General features: G+C 39.1%; 1 protein-coding gene across 1 annotated transcript in view; it reads left to right on the forward strand.

Annotated features, from left to right (window-relative positions):
* Window positions 1–13,334, forward strand: part of LOC145401633 (UDP-glycosyltransferase UGT5-like) — a 60,932-nt gene that overhangs the window by 20,122 nt on the left and 27,476 nt on the right. Inside the window, exons 2-6 of the mRNA XM_080273826.1 lie at window positions 8,271–8,540; window positions 9,198–9,391; window positions 9,968–10,063; window positions 10,465–10,558; window positions 11,807–11,898. Coding sequence (XP_080129952.1) covers window positions 8,271–8,540; window positions 9,198–9,391; window positions 9,968–10,063; window positions 10,465–10,558; window positions 11,807–11,898 — 746 coding nt within the window. The remainder of the gene's footprint in view (window positions 1–8,270; window positions 8,541–9,197; window positions 9,392–9,967; window positions 10,064–10,464; window positions 10,559–11,806; window positions 11,899–13,334) is intronic.

The following is a 13,334-nucleotide window of genomic DNA, read 5'->3' on the forward strand; positions in this document are numbered from 1 at the left end:
GAGGTTGCATAATTGCTGGATGATTCCCTTGGGACTCTTTTTAAAGTTTAGTTTATATTGGACAGATATTACTGAAAATATTATATAGTCCCATGTTTTGTTATTTTATATAAAAATATATATATACACTATATACAGTAGTAACTATATACACTGACTTGTTGTTCACTTGTACCTATCGTGGGCAATATGTGTCAGCACTGTGTGGAAATCTTCGTCTTCACGATTGTGTGGAAGATGTTGTTCATTCTTGCTAACGTCATTTGTGTTGGCCATTTTTTTTTTCTTGTAACATAATTTGTCTGTTTCCACTAGGTAGCTTTAATTAATAAATGTTTAATACAGTTCTTTTAATCACTCACTGAGTATAAATGGTAACACTCATTGGTAGTAAATAAATGCTATAATAAATGATTGAATATATACAGTGCAGAATATTTATTGTTGGTGATTATTTAGTGTTTGAGTTATGCAGATAATTGAAGTAAGAATGTGTACGTAAGTTGTAACTATAAAGCACGTTTTATATGTTTGTGAAAAATGTGTTGTCTATCACTGTGTATTGTATAAATGAAGTAACTATGTAACTCACTAATTTTTACCGTGGTGGGAATGGTGTGAGTGGTGGTGTCACACACGAGTCGATTGACATGGCGTCGTCTCAGCAAACACGCATGGTAACGTCGACTTCCCACACTGGTAGCTGTGGTGAGTAAATGAGTAGCGACGAGTAACTTGAGTAAAGAGGAGTAAGATGAGTTTTGAATATGAGCTTGGTATTCGCCGCGTCGTCTTGACCTCTGTGAACCTGGGTCAGCGGTGGAGGTAGGTGGAGGTAGGGGGTGGATGGAGAGAAGGGTGGTGGTCTGGTGGTTGTTGCTGTGTTTTTGCTTTTCGTTTGCTTGTTTTGTTTTTCTTTCTCAATTTATTATCGGTCCTTTTTTTCTTGTGATTTACTCGTTGTGGGATGAAGAATGTCGCTACTTGTAGGTGTGTGTAGAAGATTACAGGGATGACTTGTAGACTTGTTACTGGTAGTTGACCGTAGATGGTTGTAGTTCTTTGGTTCGTCGTAGAAATTGGAAGATTGTTTGTATCAATATTTTGTTAAACTACTGGCAAGGCGTCGTGTGACCTCTTCACCTCTGCATCAGCGTGATGACTGGGGAGATGGAGGGGGGGTTGGAGAGAATACTGTCAGGAGCTGGTTGTGAGTTGTTGGTTGTGAGAGGTATTGTTTATTTTCTATCTTGATAATGTAGACTCAAATGTACACTCGTAGACTCGTAGGCTTGTAGACTCGTGAACTCGTTCTTCTTATTGTATACTCGTTTGTGGTTACTTGATCATAGAATTGTAGTGTCTTGATTGTGTACAATCAACTGTAGAATTGAAGCTGATATTGGTTACACTCTTGCCTGCTTTTGTAGAAATTCACTGTAGATTTGAAGACGAGGTTCATACTTCTGCTGCCACCATATCTTGTTAAACTTCGTAAGGTGCTTGTAGTGAAGTTTTGTACATCAGTTATACATATATTAGACTCGTCGACGAGCGGTTGTTATACGTGAGAAGTTTTGTAAGTAGGTAATCTTAATTCCCATTGTCATGCAATGACAGGAGAGGTAAAGATTAGTATGGGACTATTTTTATTTGTCTTGGAAATATTAACAAGTCTCTCACACTCGAGTGAAGTATAAAGTAGAGTCCCGCTAGCTACCTCCCTGTCTCGCTTTATCTCTCTGCCACCCTCTCGCTCCTCTTGCTAGCCTTCCCTCTCGCTCTTTCTGTACAACCTTTCACTATGATCGCCAACCCCCTTCAGAGCTCTGATACCTACATTCTCGTTTAGCAGGGGTCGTGTCACGTGTGCTACACTGTTGTTGAAATGTTCTAGATGCCTGTGTGTGTGTATGTGTGTGTATGGTCACGAGGCGCTGTATGTGTGTGTATGATCACGGGGCGCTGTTTGTGGGCTATTGTGCTTGTGAGAGGCATTCTGGAGAGGCGCTAACGTCATTTCCCTTTGGCCCCCAGGTTTGACATTGACCTAACCTCTAGACTATATATGTATGTCACTAGCTGCTATGTATTAACCCGCCCCATCCCAACCACTTTTCCACCACTGACTCCCCCCAATCCCGACCATTTTTGGAAAAAAATTTTTTTGGCTCAAACCTCCACTTTTGGTGAGAAACATCGAAAATTCATAGAGAAATCACTCACCTGAGGTTTAAAATACTCGATCCAAATAGCAGTACCTCCTTACCTTACTGGGTTTTCTAACAGGCTGGCACCAAAGAAAACGAGTTCTGTGGGAGGATAACTATTTCACACCACTCATAAATGGTATTTATTTATTTACTTGGTACCAATTTATATGTAGTATGAGAGTATATTGGTTTTCAAACAGTAATATAGGCATTACAAGCATTGTTTCACTCACTAACTCATCACCATACCTGACTTTTTTTTGCCACATTACCTGATCATCATTTCTGACTGATTCTTCCTCTAATGCTATGTAAACTTTGTCCTCCACATTGTCATCGATTGAGGAATCACTCTGGCCCTGAATTTTGTACCGTGGCTGCCACGGCTTTACTGGCCAGGTCACTGATAACTGGTGAATTGCTGAGACAATGGCATGCAGGGGGGGGGAGGTCATGCTGGGTAAGGCATTGTCCCTGCCTGGTATCTTGTAGAGGAAGGTGTCCCGTGTATTTATATCAAAAATCACTCGCGAAAATTGAAAATTGTGCAAGTTAGGGACCTTGCAATTGATTCGCGTTTATGTACGTCGACGGGATTGGCAGTGACAAAACGTGTGGACGTTAATTCATGTTGATGGGACGCCAAAGGTTAAGATATTTTAGAGTCGTGACACAATCACCTTAACATCAGTAGTGTGCAAATTAATGGAAACAACCGTGAGATAAAACAGTTAATTATCTAGAAGAAAACAATATAATCACTCTCACAGCATGGATTCAGACATCGACGTTCAGGCTTAATTAACTTTCTGGACTTCTTCAATTATGTTTACACATGATGAATCAAGAGCAGGATATAATTTACCTCGACTTTCAGAAAGCATTTGACACTATCACTCACATGCATCTCGTAAGCAAAATAGAAACCCAGGGAATAAAGAAGAAATACGCAGAAATGGTTAAAAGACTGACTTTCAAACCGAAAACAGGGAGTTGTAATAAACGGAAAGGAATCCAGGTGGTGTAATGTGATTAGTAGCATTCCCCAGGGTTCAGTATTTGGGCCGATACTTTTTATTATCTACATAAACGACATAGACGGTGGTTTAAAATGTTAAATATCTTAATTTGCTGACGATACTAAAATAACCAATAAAGTAACTACAATATTACAGTGGCAGCAGCTACAAAATGACCTTAATACATTGGCAAGTTGGGAAGAAAAATGGCATATGATGTTCAACACAGAAAAATGCAAAGTACTTTATACTGGAGATAACGTCCATGCAAACTACAGAATGAACAATATCCAATTATCAACTAAAGAAAAGGAAACATTTCTTGGTGTGATAATATCAAATGACCTAAAACCGTGTAAGCAGTGCACAAAGGTGGTTAAAGTTGCAATCAAGTTGGTGGGGTTTATTGGAGGAACTTTCGAGTTTCAATCGGAAAAAGTCATGCTTGCCTTCCATCTCGAGTATTGTGTGCAGTTCTGGTCTCCGTACTACAGAAAGGAAATAGAAAAATTAGAGAATATACAGCAAAGAATCACAAAAATGATACCACGACTGAGAAGAAAATAATATGAGGAACGCCAAAAAGAAATTAAATTATTTATTCTAACGAAACACAGGTTAGGAAGTGACCTTATTGAAGTCTGCAAACTCATGAAGGGATATGACAACTTGCACTTGAATCAATATTTTGAAATAGACCAGTTGAATCAAAGCAGGAGAAATAACTGCAAAATTATGGGAAAGCCTTTCCAGTCTCATGAAACAAAATACTTCTTCGAAGGGCCGTAAATATCTGGAACAGATTACCCTCAGATACCGTGAACAGTATCTTAATTAAGACATTTAAAAACAAAATAGACAAGTACTTGCACGAGAATCCTCGGGTGACTGTTTCCGTCAGGATAATTTACCTTTACAAGCTAAGCTTAACTTCATTCCTCTCTTGTCTACAAGACACTATGTAAACTTAACGTACCCGTACATAGCGTCGTGTCACGTCACTATATATTTATCAGTTTATTACATGCAAATAAAGTGGAAGAAGCACTGACAACGATCTGCACAGATAGCCCTGAGTTAATGATCACTACTCTTACTTTCGACCTGTGATGGGCTGTGGATTACTGAGGGTCCCTGTTAGTTAAGTGACCACCATTGGGATTTTTTTTTATGTACCAGAGGTTACTGCTTCAGGAGTTAACTTGTGTACATGTTCCTCATGGGAAAGTTCCTTGTCATAGTAGAGTGAACGGAGCAGGGGCTTGACTGGCTGCTGCCTACCTTAAAAGTGCCATGCAAGGCTGCTGCACCACCCCTGAACGTCTATGCTGTGCACTGTACAATTTCCATGCTGTCTTCAGACACCACGGTAACTCAATGGACTCGTATATAATGCCATGCCTAATTTATTGATTTATTTGATTATTCATTACACTTTATTACTCTCTCTTACAGTTAGCTTTTACATGAAGTATTATAGAATGTAACTTTTCCTTTTCAGTCTTTCCTATAAAATTTCCATGTCATTTTTTCCATGCTGCATGGCGGTCATTCTCATTTTCTCATGCCAGTTTTAACTGAATGGTCTGGAGACAGGGGAAGGCTTCTTGCTTTACTATCCTCATCCTTCAGCACGTTCAATTAGATCTCGTTGTCATAGTCTGCTCTGTAACAAGCAGCCACGAAACGACCATAAGGTCTGTTGCTGTTTGTTTTCCTTTGTATTCCTCCTGGAGGATTTGGAGGCGTTGGGAGCCTTCTTGCTTTATTATACCTATCCTTCAGCATGTAGAATTAGATCTTATAGTCATAGTCTACTCTGTAACATGCAGCCTTAAAAGGACCATAAGGTCTGTTGCTGTTTGCTTTCCTTTGTATTCCTTTGAACACACTTCGCACCCAACACTCCGAAAACTTTCTACACTTACACCTGCCCATCAGCTAGTGGGTGAGGGTGGGTGACTTCTGCAGTAATAGGAACAGTTGTTCTTTCGTCCTATGCAGCACGAGAGCTCTTCTGTTGGAGTGGAATAGAAGCATTTTATATGGACCACACTGGATAGTAACTAATTATCTATCTAATGCCAGACGCATTAATCCCACAAGGGGTGGCCACAAACAAACCGCCTCCAAGCCACCCTGTCTCCCGCCATTTGACTGCCCTTCCCCCACCTCACATCCCTCTCCCTCATAAGCCTCTCCACTCCATCTCTCCATCTTATTTTCGGCCTCCCCCTACCTCCCCTCCCCTCCAGCTCGCTCACATACACTCTTCTTGTAAGTCTCTCACTCTCCATTCTCTCCAAATGGCCTAACCACCGTATTGTATTTCTCCTAACACTTTCTATGACATCCACATTCAAACCACAACACCCTTTACTTCCTCATTTGTAAGTCTGTTTCTCCATGTAACTCCACATGCTCCTCTCAAATAACTCATTTCCCCTGCTCTCTCTCTTGACTTGTGTCCTTCCAGCAAGGTCCAAGCATCACATCCATACGTTAGACTTGGTATCAAGATACTGTTATGAAGCGACTTTTTTACTTCCATGCTCGCTACCCTATTTCATATCACTGCTTTCAAGGAACCGGCAACCTTTCTTCCTTGTTGAACCCTTTCAAACACTTCATCCTCCAACCTTTCATCCTTACTCAACACTCTGCCCAAGTACTTAAATGCACTCACATTTTCCATTTCCTCATCACCCATCCTCACTGTACATTCAGTGACTTCATTTCTCTCGAAGACCAAGACATTACTCTTCCCTACATTCACCTTTAAATTCCGTTTCTTACACACTCTCCGGGACTCATTCACCAAGCCTTGCAGCTCCCCTTCGTCTTCATTTAACAATACAGTATCATCTGCATACAACAGTACAGGAAGTTTCCAAACATTGCCATCCCTAGGGCTGCCCCTACATCCACTACCCTACCTTGAATCTCTTTTATAACCCCAACCATATATACACTTAACAACTATGGAGACATGACACATCTCGTTTCAATTCAACTTTCAGATAGAATAATTCGCTTAGTTCACTATCCACATGCACTGCAGCCTTGGTACCCTCATAGATACTCTTCATGGCATTCAACGACTTGTACTCCACATATTCTTAATATTTTCCACATTCCTTTTCTATTCACTTTGTCAAATGTTTTCTCCAAATCCATGAAAGCTGCATACAACTTCATTGCTTTTTCTAGAAACTTTTCCACTAAAGACCTAAGGATGAATATCTAATCTACACAGCCTCATCCCTTCCTAAAGCCTCCCTGTTCTCCAACTAATTAATTTGTTATTTCCTTTAATCTGCCAATAGGTATCCTACCATACAATTTTCCTTTTACACTAAGAAGACAAATACCATTATGATTACCACAGGCTTCGTTTTTCCCCTTCTGATCTGTACAGGGGAATACTTATACCTGACTTTTGACCTACAGTCATTTGGGACTCTACTTTCCTCACAGGCCAATCTGCACATCTTCCACACCCATTCTACTACTATCTCTCCCCCATGCTTCGGTATTTCACCACACACTCCATCAATTCCTGGGGCTTTCCCTATACATTGCTTCCACTGCTTCCATCCTACTGATCTCTTCCTCCCTTCTCACCTCCCTGTATCTCCCAGCCATTCTCCACCAACTTATACTCACATTACTTTCTCTCTGTATGTTTAACAGTTCTTTAAGATGTACCCTCCATCTGCTCACTTTTCCCTCTTCTACACTATCAGTTTACAATTTTTATCTCTCTCTCCCCTGTTAACTTCTTTATTGCCCTTTCTATCTCTCTTTACCTCCTTCCAGAACATTTTCGTACATTCTCTCCTCGTTATACTCAAATTCTTTCCAAATTCCTCATCCACTCTCTTCTTACTCTCCTTTATTAATTTTTCCACCTTTTTTCCTCGCTACATACACTGTACAGTAACTATCTTCAGCCTCTCCACTTGCCATGTGCCCCTGCTTTCCATCCACTCACTATATGCTTTCTTCTTTTGTGCCACAGCTTATTTCACCTCTTCATTCCGCCATGCTGTTTCTTGCTCCCCTTTCCGTCTTGAATAGTAACAGTTACTATAATATCAGTCACTCCTTGACTTGTTCAGTAATTATGCCGTTGAGTTTATGTACAGAAATGTTAAATTTTGACACGCAGTATTTAATCATATGGACGCTGTTGTTGATGTAAACCGGGTATATTATTCCTCCAACACCAATGAATGCAGCGAAGGATCCAGGAATGTTTCTGAGGTGTTGCCCATATCATTTTCCAAAGAAATGAGTGTTCCACATCCCCTTGCTCTTAAACAACTATGCAGCATTTCTCAGCAAGGGTAGTTTGTGTGGGAGGAATAAACATAATAACCAGTAAAAGATGCGTTATATACTGTATATGTAGATTACAGGATATTTACTTTAATGAGATAAACCATGGGTGTTGCCCAGACACCATGGGTGACATCCCTGGATCCACCCATGGAATCGACACACTTTTTATTTTTCATTTGTTACTTTTTTTTTTTTTTTTTTTATAGTTTTGGAAAGAGCTTTCCCAGTGCAAGGGGTACTCGAGGAAGTTTCTAATCATTTGAAACCAAATAATCCATCGTAAACCTAATAAAACCGCTGGCGAAGAGCAAGAATGGATAAAAGTAAAATGGCATCATTGCCATGAATAGGTTACTAAGGCTACATAGAAATTCAACCCTTCTTTTCTCAACAGTAAAATATATATGTATTTTTTTTTATTTCATATTTTGTGGCCTTACATCTTTACTGGTCATCAGAAGCGCAGATTCACAGGACTAAATGTGTGAGGCAATAATAATCAGTTGTCTGCCCATGAATGACATTATGTAAGCAATAATCACAACGACCCTTTGGAATTAAGAAGTAATTAGGGAAAATGAAATCATTTTTAAGATGGGTAGTCAAACTCGTGAAGGCAATCAGTTTTTTATTTATCAAGGCTAAAATACACATATTATGAATGATACTATTCAGTGTTGTTATTATTCTGCAGATCATACTGGTGTCCCCTTACCAGCCGTCAAAAGTGCGTGAGAATGTGCGAGAGGTTGTGCTGCCTGACATGGACCTTTCGATGATTGTTCCCAACATGTTTGAGTGGACAATGACGGGCCCACTTACTTTCATTCAGAAGGCGTCTGGATTCTGTTCAGATGCCTTAGAAAAGGAAGAAGTGCAAAATCTTTTAACCGAAGAGTTTGATCTCATCATGCTCTCACCTTTTTTCGGTGACTGTTTCCTGTCAGTTGTTCACCGAATGAAGGTAAATTTTCTCCGGTGTTTTTGTGTATTTTCCTATTGTTTGTGACCATGTTTCTTATACCAGTCGGTAATTTTCCACTAATTACCCTAGATGCAGTGGTGAAAAGTAAATTGTGGAGTAATAATACCTTAAAGTGACGATTACTTCCAGCAAAACATGATAAAATATAAAGCGTGAAAAGTTCATAATCAAGGTGTCCCTAATGACTAAGTTTGGCTATTACACACACACACACACACACACACACACACACACACACACACACACACACACACACACACACACAAATTACTCTGTCCATGGTGATACTGCACATCAAAAAAAATTAAAGTCACAGTAAAGTTAAACAAGAACTGACCTGATGTGCAATTATTCGTAAGAAAATCGCTCAAAACTCTCCAAGAGCTCTGCGTGTTTTGTCCTTGCTTTGACTAACAAATATTACCAGTTTTCATCCTTTGTCTTCATACAACAGCACAAGAATAAATGAGTATACTGCACTGCAATATATTGTGTTGATTACCAGGTGTGTCAGAGATCATTTCTTATTAATTGATATAAGCTGGTATACATTCAGTTGCCGCTTCTGTTGTTCTTTGTTGTTGTATTTTGATTTGATTGTTTTATTACCGTCTCATATGTTAATTTCCTCCACAGGTACCCTTCATATATGTTATTCCAGCTGGATTGATGGGTCCTTTTTCTAGTATCATAGGAAATACAAATTTCCCTTCCTTTGTTGCTTCCAAGTTGCTTACTTTCAAACACCCAATGACCTTTACACAACGGGCTGTTAGTACCCTCTCAGATGTCATGTTCGGGATTGTAAGTGAACATTACGCCAAGCGCAGGTACGTCATATTTTAATTATGTTTCATAATATTATTTTACTGTAACAATTTGTGTACAATGTTGGAGGTAAAACAGTCAGGGAGTCTTTGAATATTAAATAACTTAGTCTCATATATCAAGTTGTACAGGCCAGTACTCTGCAGTATACTGTATCTCTATTGTACATAATGTATGAATGCAAACTGTAGTTTGAGTTACGTTGTATAATATTATAACTTACAAATTTTCTATTCGAAAGGAATATGATGGTTTTAGCAAGTTGTGATCATACATGGCCACTGAGAGCTGATAGTGTGTATGATGCCATCACTGCAAAAAGGCCATTTTCCTTTACTCTATCTGCCTTATAATAACTGAAATGTAATAGTGTGGGAAATCTCTTGCAGTATAAAACTAACAAACACTCTCTGTTAAAGTCATACCATTATGAAAAAAATCTCTAACTTAAGAAAACTGTCAGGTGGGAGCAAAAGTAAACCCAGTATTGCGTCATCAGAATGAAGTTAATACTTAGATGATACTATTTAAGGATAACCATTTATTTGTACTGCACTGTGCAAATTCTGGCATTGCAGTATTGAGAATGAGTGTCGCCGTCGAGGTCTGTGCCCAGAAGATATGCCCAGTTTGCATACCATCCGCTACAACTCCAGTCTCGTACTCATTAACAGGTAGAGTGTAATGTAGTAGTTCACTGGGGCAAGATTCTTTCTTTTTGTTTGTCTGTATTATTTACACCTTACTTTGGCTTAAAACTTCCACCTCTCAAATCTTGAGTATTGATATAATGTTATTCATTAAGAGGTGCTATGGAAAGGGTAAGAGATTTGCCCTCGTATCACCGAAGTACGTGAAATAGCTGGGAAAATTAATAAAATCGTCTCTAAGTTAGCTTGGATGAATAGTAATGCCAAAATCATCCTGGGTGGGCATGAAAACACATATCCAGAGTTTTTTGTCATCAGTGAAATGTTAAAATTAGCATCGAAGCATCCACTGTGTCTTCCTTTCACACCACTCATACCTGCAGTAACTTCTTCGACAACACTTACGATATCCCCTGTCTTTACAGTGTAAAAACAGTTGAAATGACACCACGACCATATGTCCCAGCTGTTGTACATGTAGGGGGCATCCACTGTCAACCTCCACAGCCTCTCCCAAAGGTAAAAAGCTTCAGTGTACTTATTCTAATAACGAAGGATTATTTTCGCCATGGAAAAAGAAAAGCTTTTTAGTATTTAAGTCAGTTATGAAGCACTCCACAGCATAAACACCCCTAAGAGATGCTTAATAATTAGACTTCTTACACAACTTCATTTATCATTTTTATGTAATTCACTATATGCCAGGAGATCTGTATCCAGGACTCTCATTCTTGACATTTAATATGTATGCCATCTCATCATTACAGGCCCCGGAGACAAAGTAATGCTAATGCCATAGTCATTTCTACATGTGCTATTCCTATTTCTAGCATCGTCTCAACAATTTGGCAGCAGTCACTACTTTCTTAAGTCTGTTTTATGGTTGTCAGCTTAACAATTTGTAGATATCGCTGAGTGATGCATATCCATGTACCAGCATGGTGCAATTTTATTAGATTTTACCAAGAATTCTCTCAATTAGAACTAACTTGATCGTGATATTTTTTATATATTTTTGTTCAATGACTTTCTCACACATCTTTGAGGAGAGGTTTAGCGACCTTTGTGGATTTTGTAAAGCAGCTCTACTCTGCTGTCCACATCTTTAACTCATATAATTATTGCATCAGTGCTGGTACCCTATAAGGCAGTGACATAATGACAAATACATATTTACTTCTTTCTCTGGAATTGCTAATGTTCTCTCTCTCTCTCTCTCTCTCTCTCCCCCTTTTCATGTCAGCATGATCTACCTTTTGGTCCCACTCTGGCTGCTCCAATAACGCCTAAAGGATAGGCTTCTGTCGTCAAGAACATATTAACCCTTTTAGAACAATAGGATATATTTCCCTATAGTCTTGGTACTAACATACGATTTTATTAAGTTCAAGAGAGAGCCCATGAATTAAAGAAATTAATGCAGAATATTGATATCCTCTTCACTACCGGATATCTCTCAGAAACTAAGTAAAATTATCTTATAGTTGCAAGAAAAAAAAAAGAAATACTTCAACGGAAATGTTAATGACGTGTAGGTAACCTATGTTTCTGAAGGCTTGCATGTTTTATATATCTATATCTATCTGCCTATCTATCTATCTATCTCTATACCTATATATATATATATATATATATATATATATATATATATATATATATATATATATATATATATATATATATATATATATATACGCTTCATACCACAAGTGTACAAACCATTTTTCTGTCTTTTTAAAAGAACAAGAAGGTATGCTCTCTTTTCAGGACTTGGAAGATTGGGTAAAGGGTGCTGGCAAGGATGGCTTTATATTCTTCAGCCTGGGGTCAGCAGTGACACCATCCAGCATGCCAGAGAAGTAAGTCAGAGTCATGCATTCACTAGAAAGGTATATACTGTATATACAGTATATATATATATATATATATAGATAGATAGATAGATAGATAGATATAGATAGATAGACAGATAGATAGATAGATTGACAGATAGATAGATAAATATAGATTGATAGATAGATAAATATAGATTGATAGATAGATAGATAGATATAGATATAGATAGATAGATATACTTCGTGCATTTTGCTTTAGTTCCTGTAGGTTCAGGTCTACACTGTGGACCTAAGGATCTATAGGGCAGTGATTACTTCACTGACAGCACTTTCTGCAGTACGTGTGCTGTTCCGAGCAGGGCTATCTTTTGCACTTAGTTGATGTTGATATTGCCTTGGTTACGGTTAGTGTACTTTTCCAGGCTCTTCTTCACAAGCCCTAGTGCTCCAGTGGCCAGGGTGTTTATTTGGTCTTCATACTCAACATCTTTCATATTTCAGTCTCTCGGTCTTTATACTAGGACAGCCTTCCTGTCACTTTCACAGAAGTGTTTGTCTCAGATGGAATTGCCACATTTACTAGTATGCATCTCTCTTCTTTTTTGTCCTTGATGATGAAGTCAAGCTTGTTGACTTTTATCTCTCTGTCCGTGTGGATTGACGTACCCCACAGGATGGTGACATAGTCGTTCTCGGTGGCTGTTGCCGGCTGATATTCATACCATTTTTCGGCTGTCTTGATGTTATAACTCCTGTAGACCATCCAATGCAGGTACGCCGCTGTCTTGTGTCGGTGGATATACTCGGTCATTGACAGTTCTGGGCAGCCTGAGATGATGTCCCCGACTGTTTCTTCACAACTTCCACAGATCCTGCATTGTGGGTTTGTTCCATTCTTGATAATGCGATGGTGATAATGATCTGGTGGCGAGACTCTAGTGCTGTGCAGTTGTGTTCAACACCTCTGTCTCTGCTTTCAGTCCAGGATTTCTCAGTCACTGGTGTGTCTTCTGTTGGTTTACGTCCGCCTCTTTTGTCCCTTTTGGGTACTTCCCATGCATTGCCCCGTGCTCCCAAATTTCCTGCACTTATTCCTGCCATGGTGTATTGCCTTCTGTTCAGTTCGTTAGGCATAAACAATTGCTACATTTTCCGTTGGTGGGGTTTCTGGGCTGCCAAACTCTTTCTCGAATTTTGCAGCGTCTCCTGTGATATTTTCCTATTTGGAGGAGAGGGTCATCTGTTGTTATTAGGTATGCATCTAGCCCTGTGGTGGTAGTTTTAAAGGCTAGTTCGAGCTGCATCACGCTTCATTCTCCAGAAGCTCTTGGTAGGTACAGCCTGTTAACATCTGCTTTTGGGTCGTTCATCTTCTCCATGGAAAGCGTCTTTCTTGTACTGGTGTCAGTCTCTTGATGTCATAAGTTTCTAATTTATGATGTTGAAGTGTATATCATTAC

Source organism: Coenobita brevimanus, chromosome 56, assembly GCF_032717465.1.
Source record: "Coenobita brevimanus isolate Jiangsu-jjx chromosome 56, ASM3271746v2, whole genome shotgun sequence".
Taxonomy (NCBI): Eukaryota; Metazoa; Arthropoda; class Malacostraca; order Decapoda; family Coenobitidae; genus Coenobita; species Coenobita brevimanus.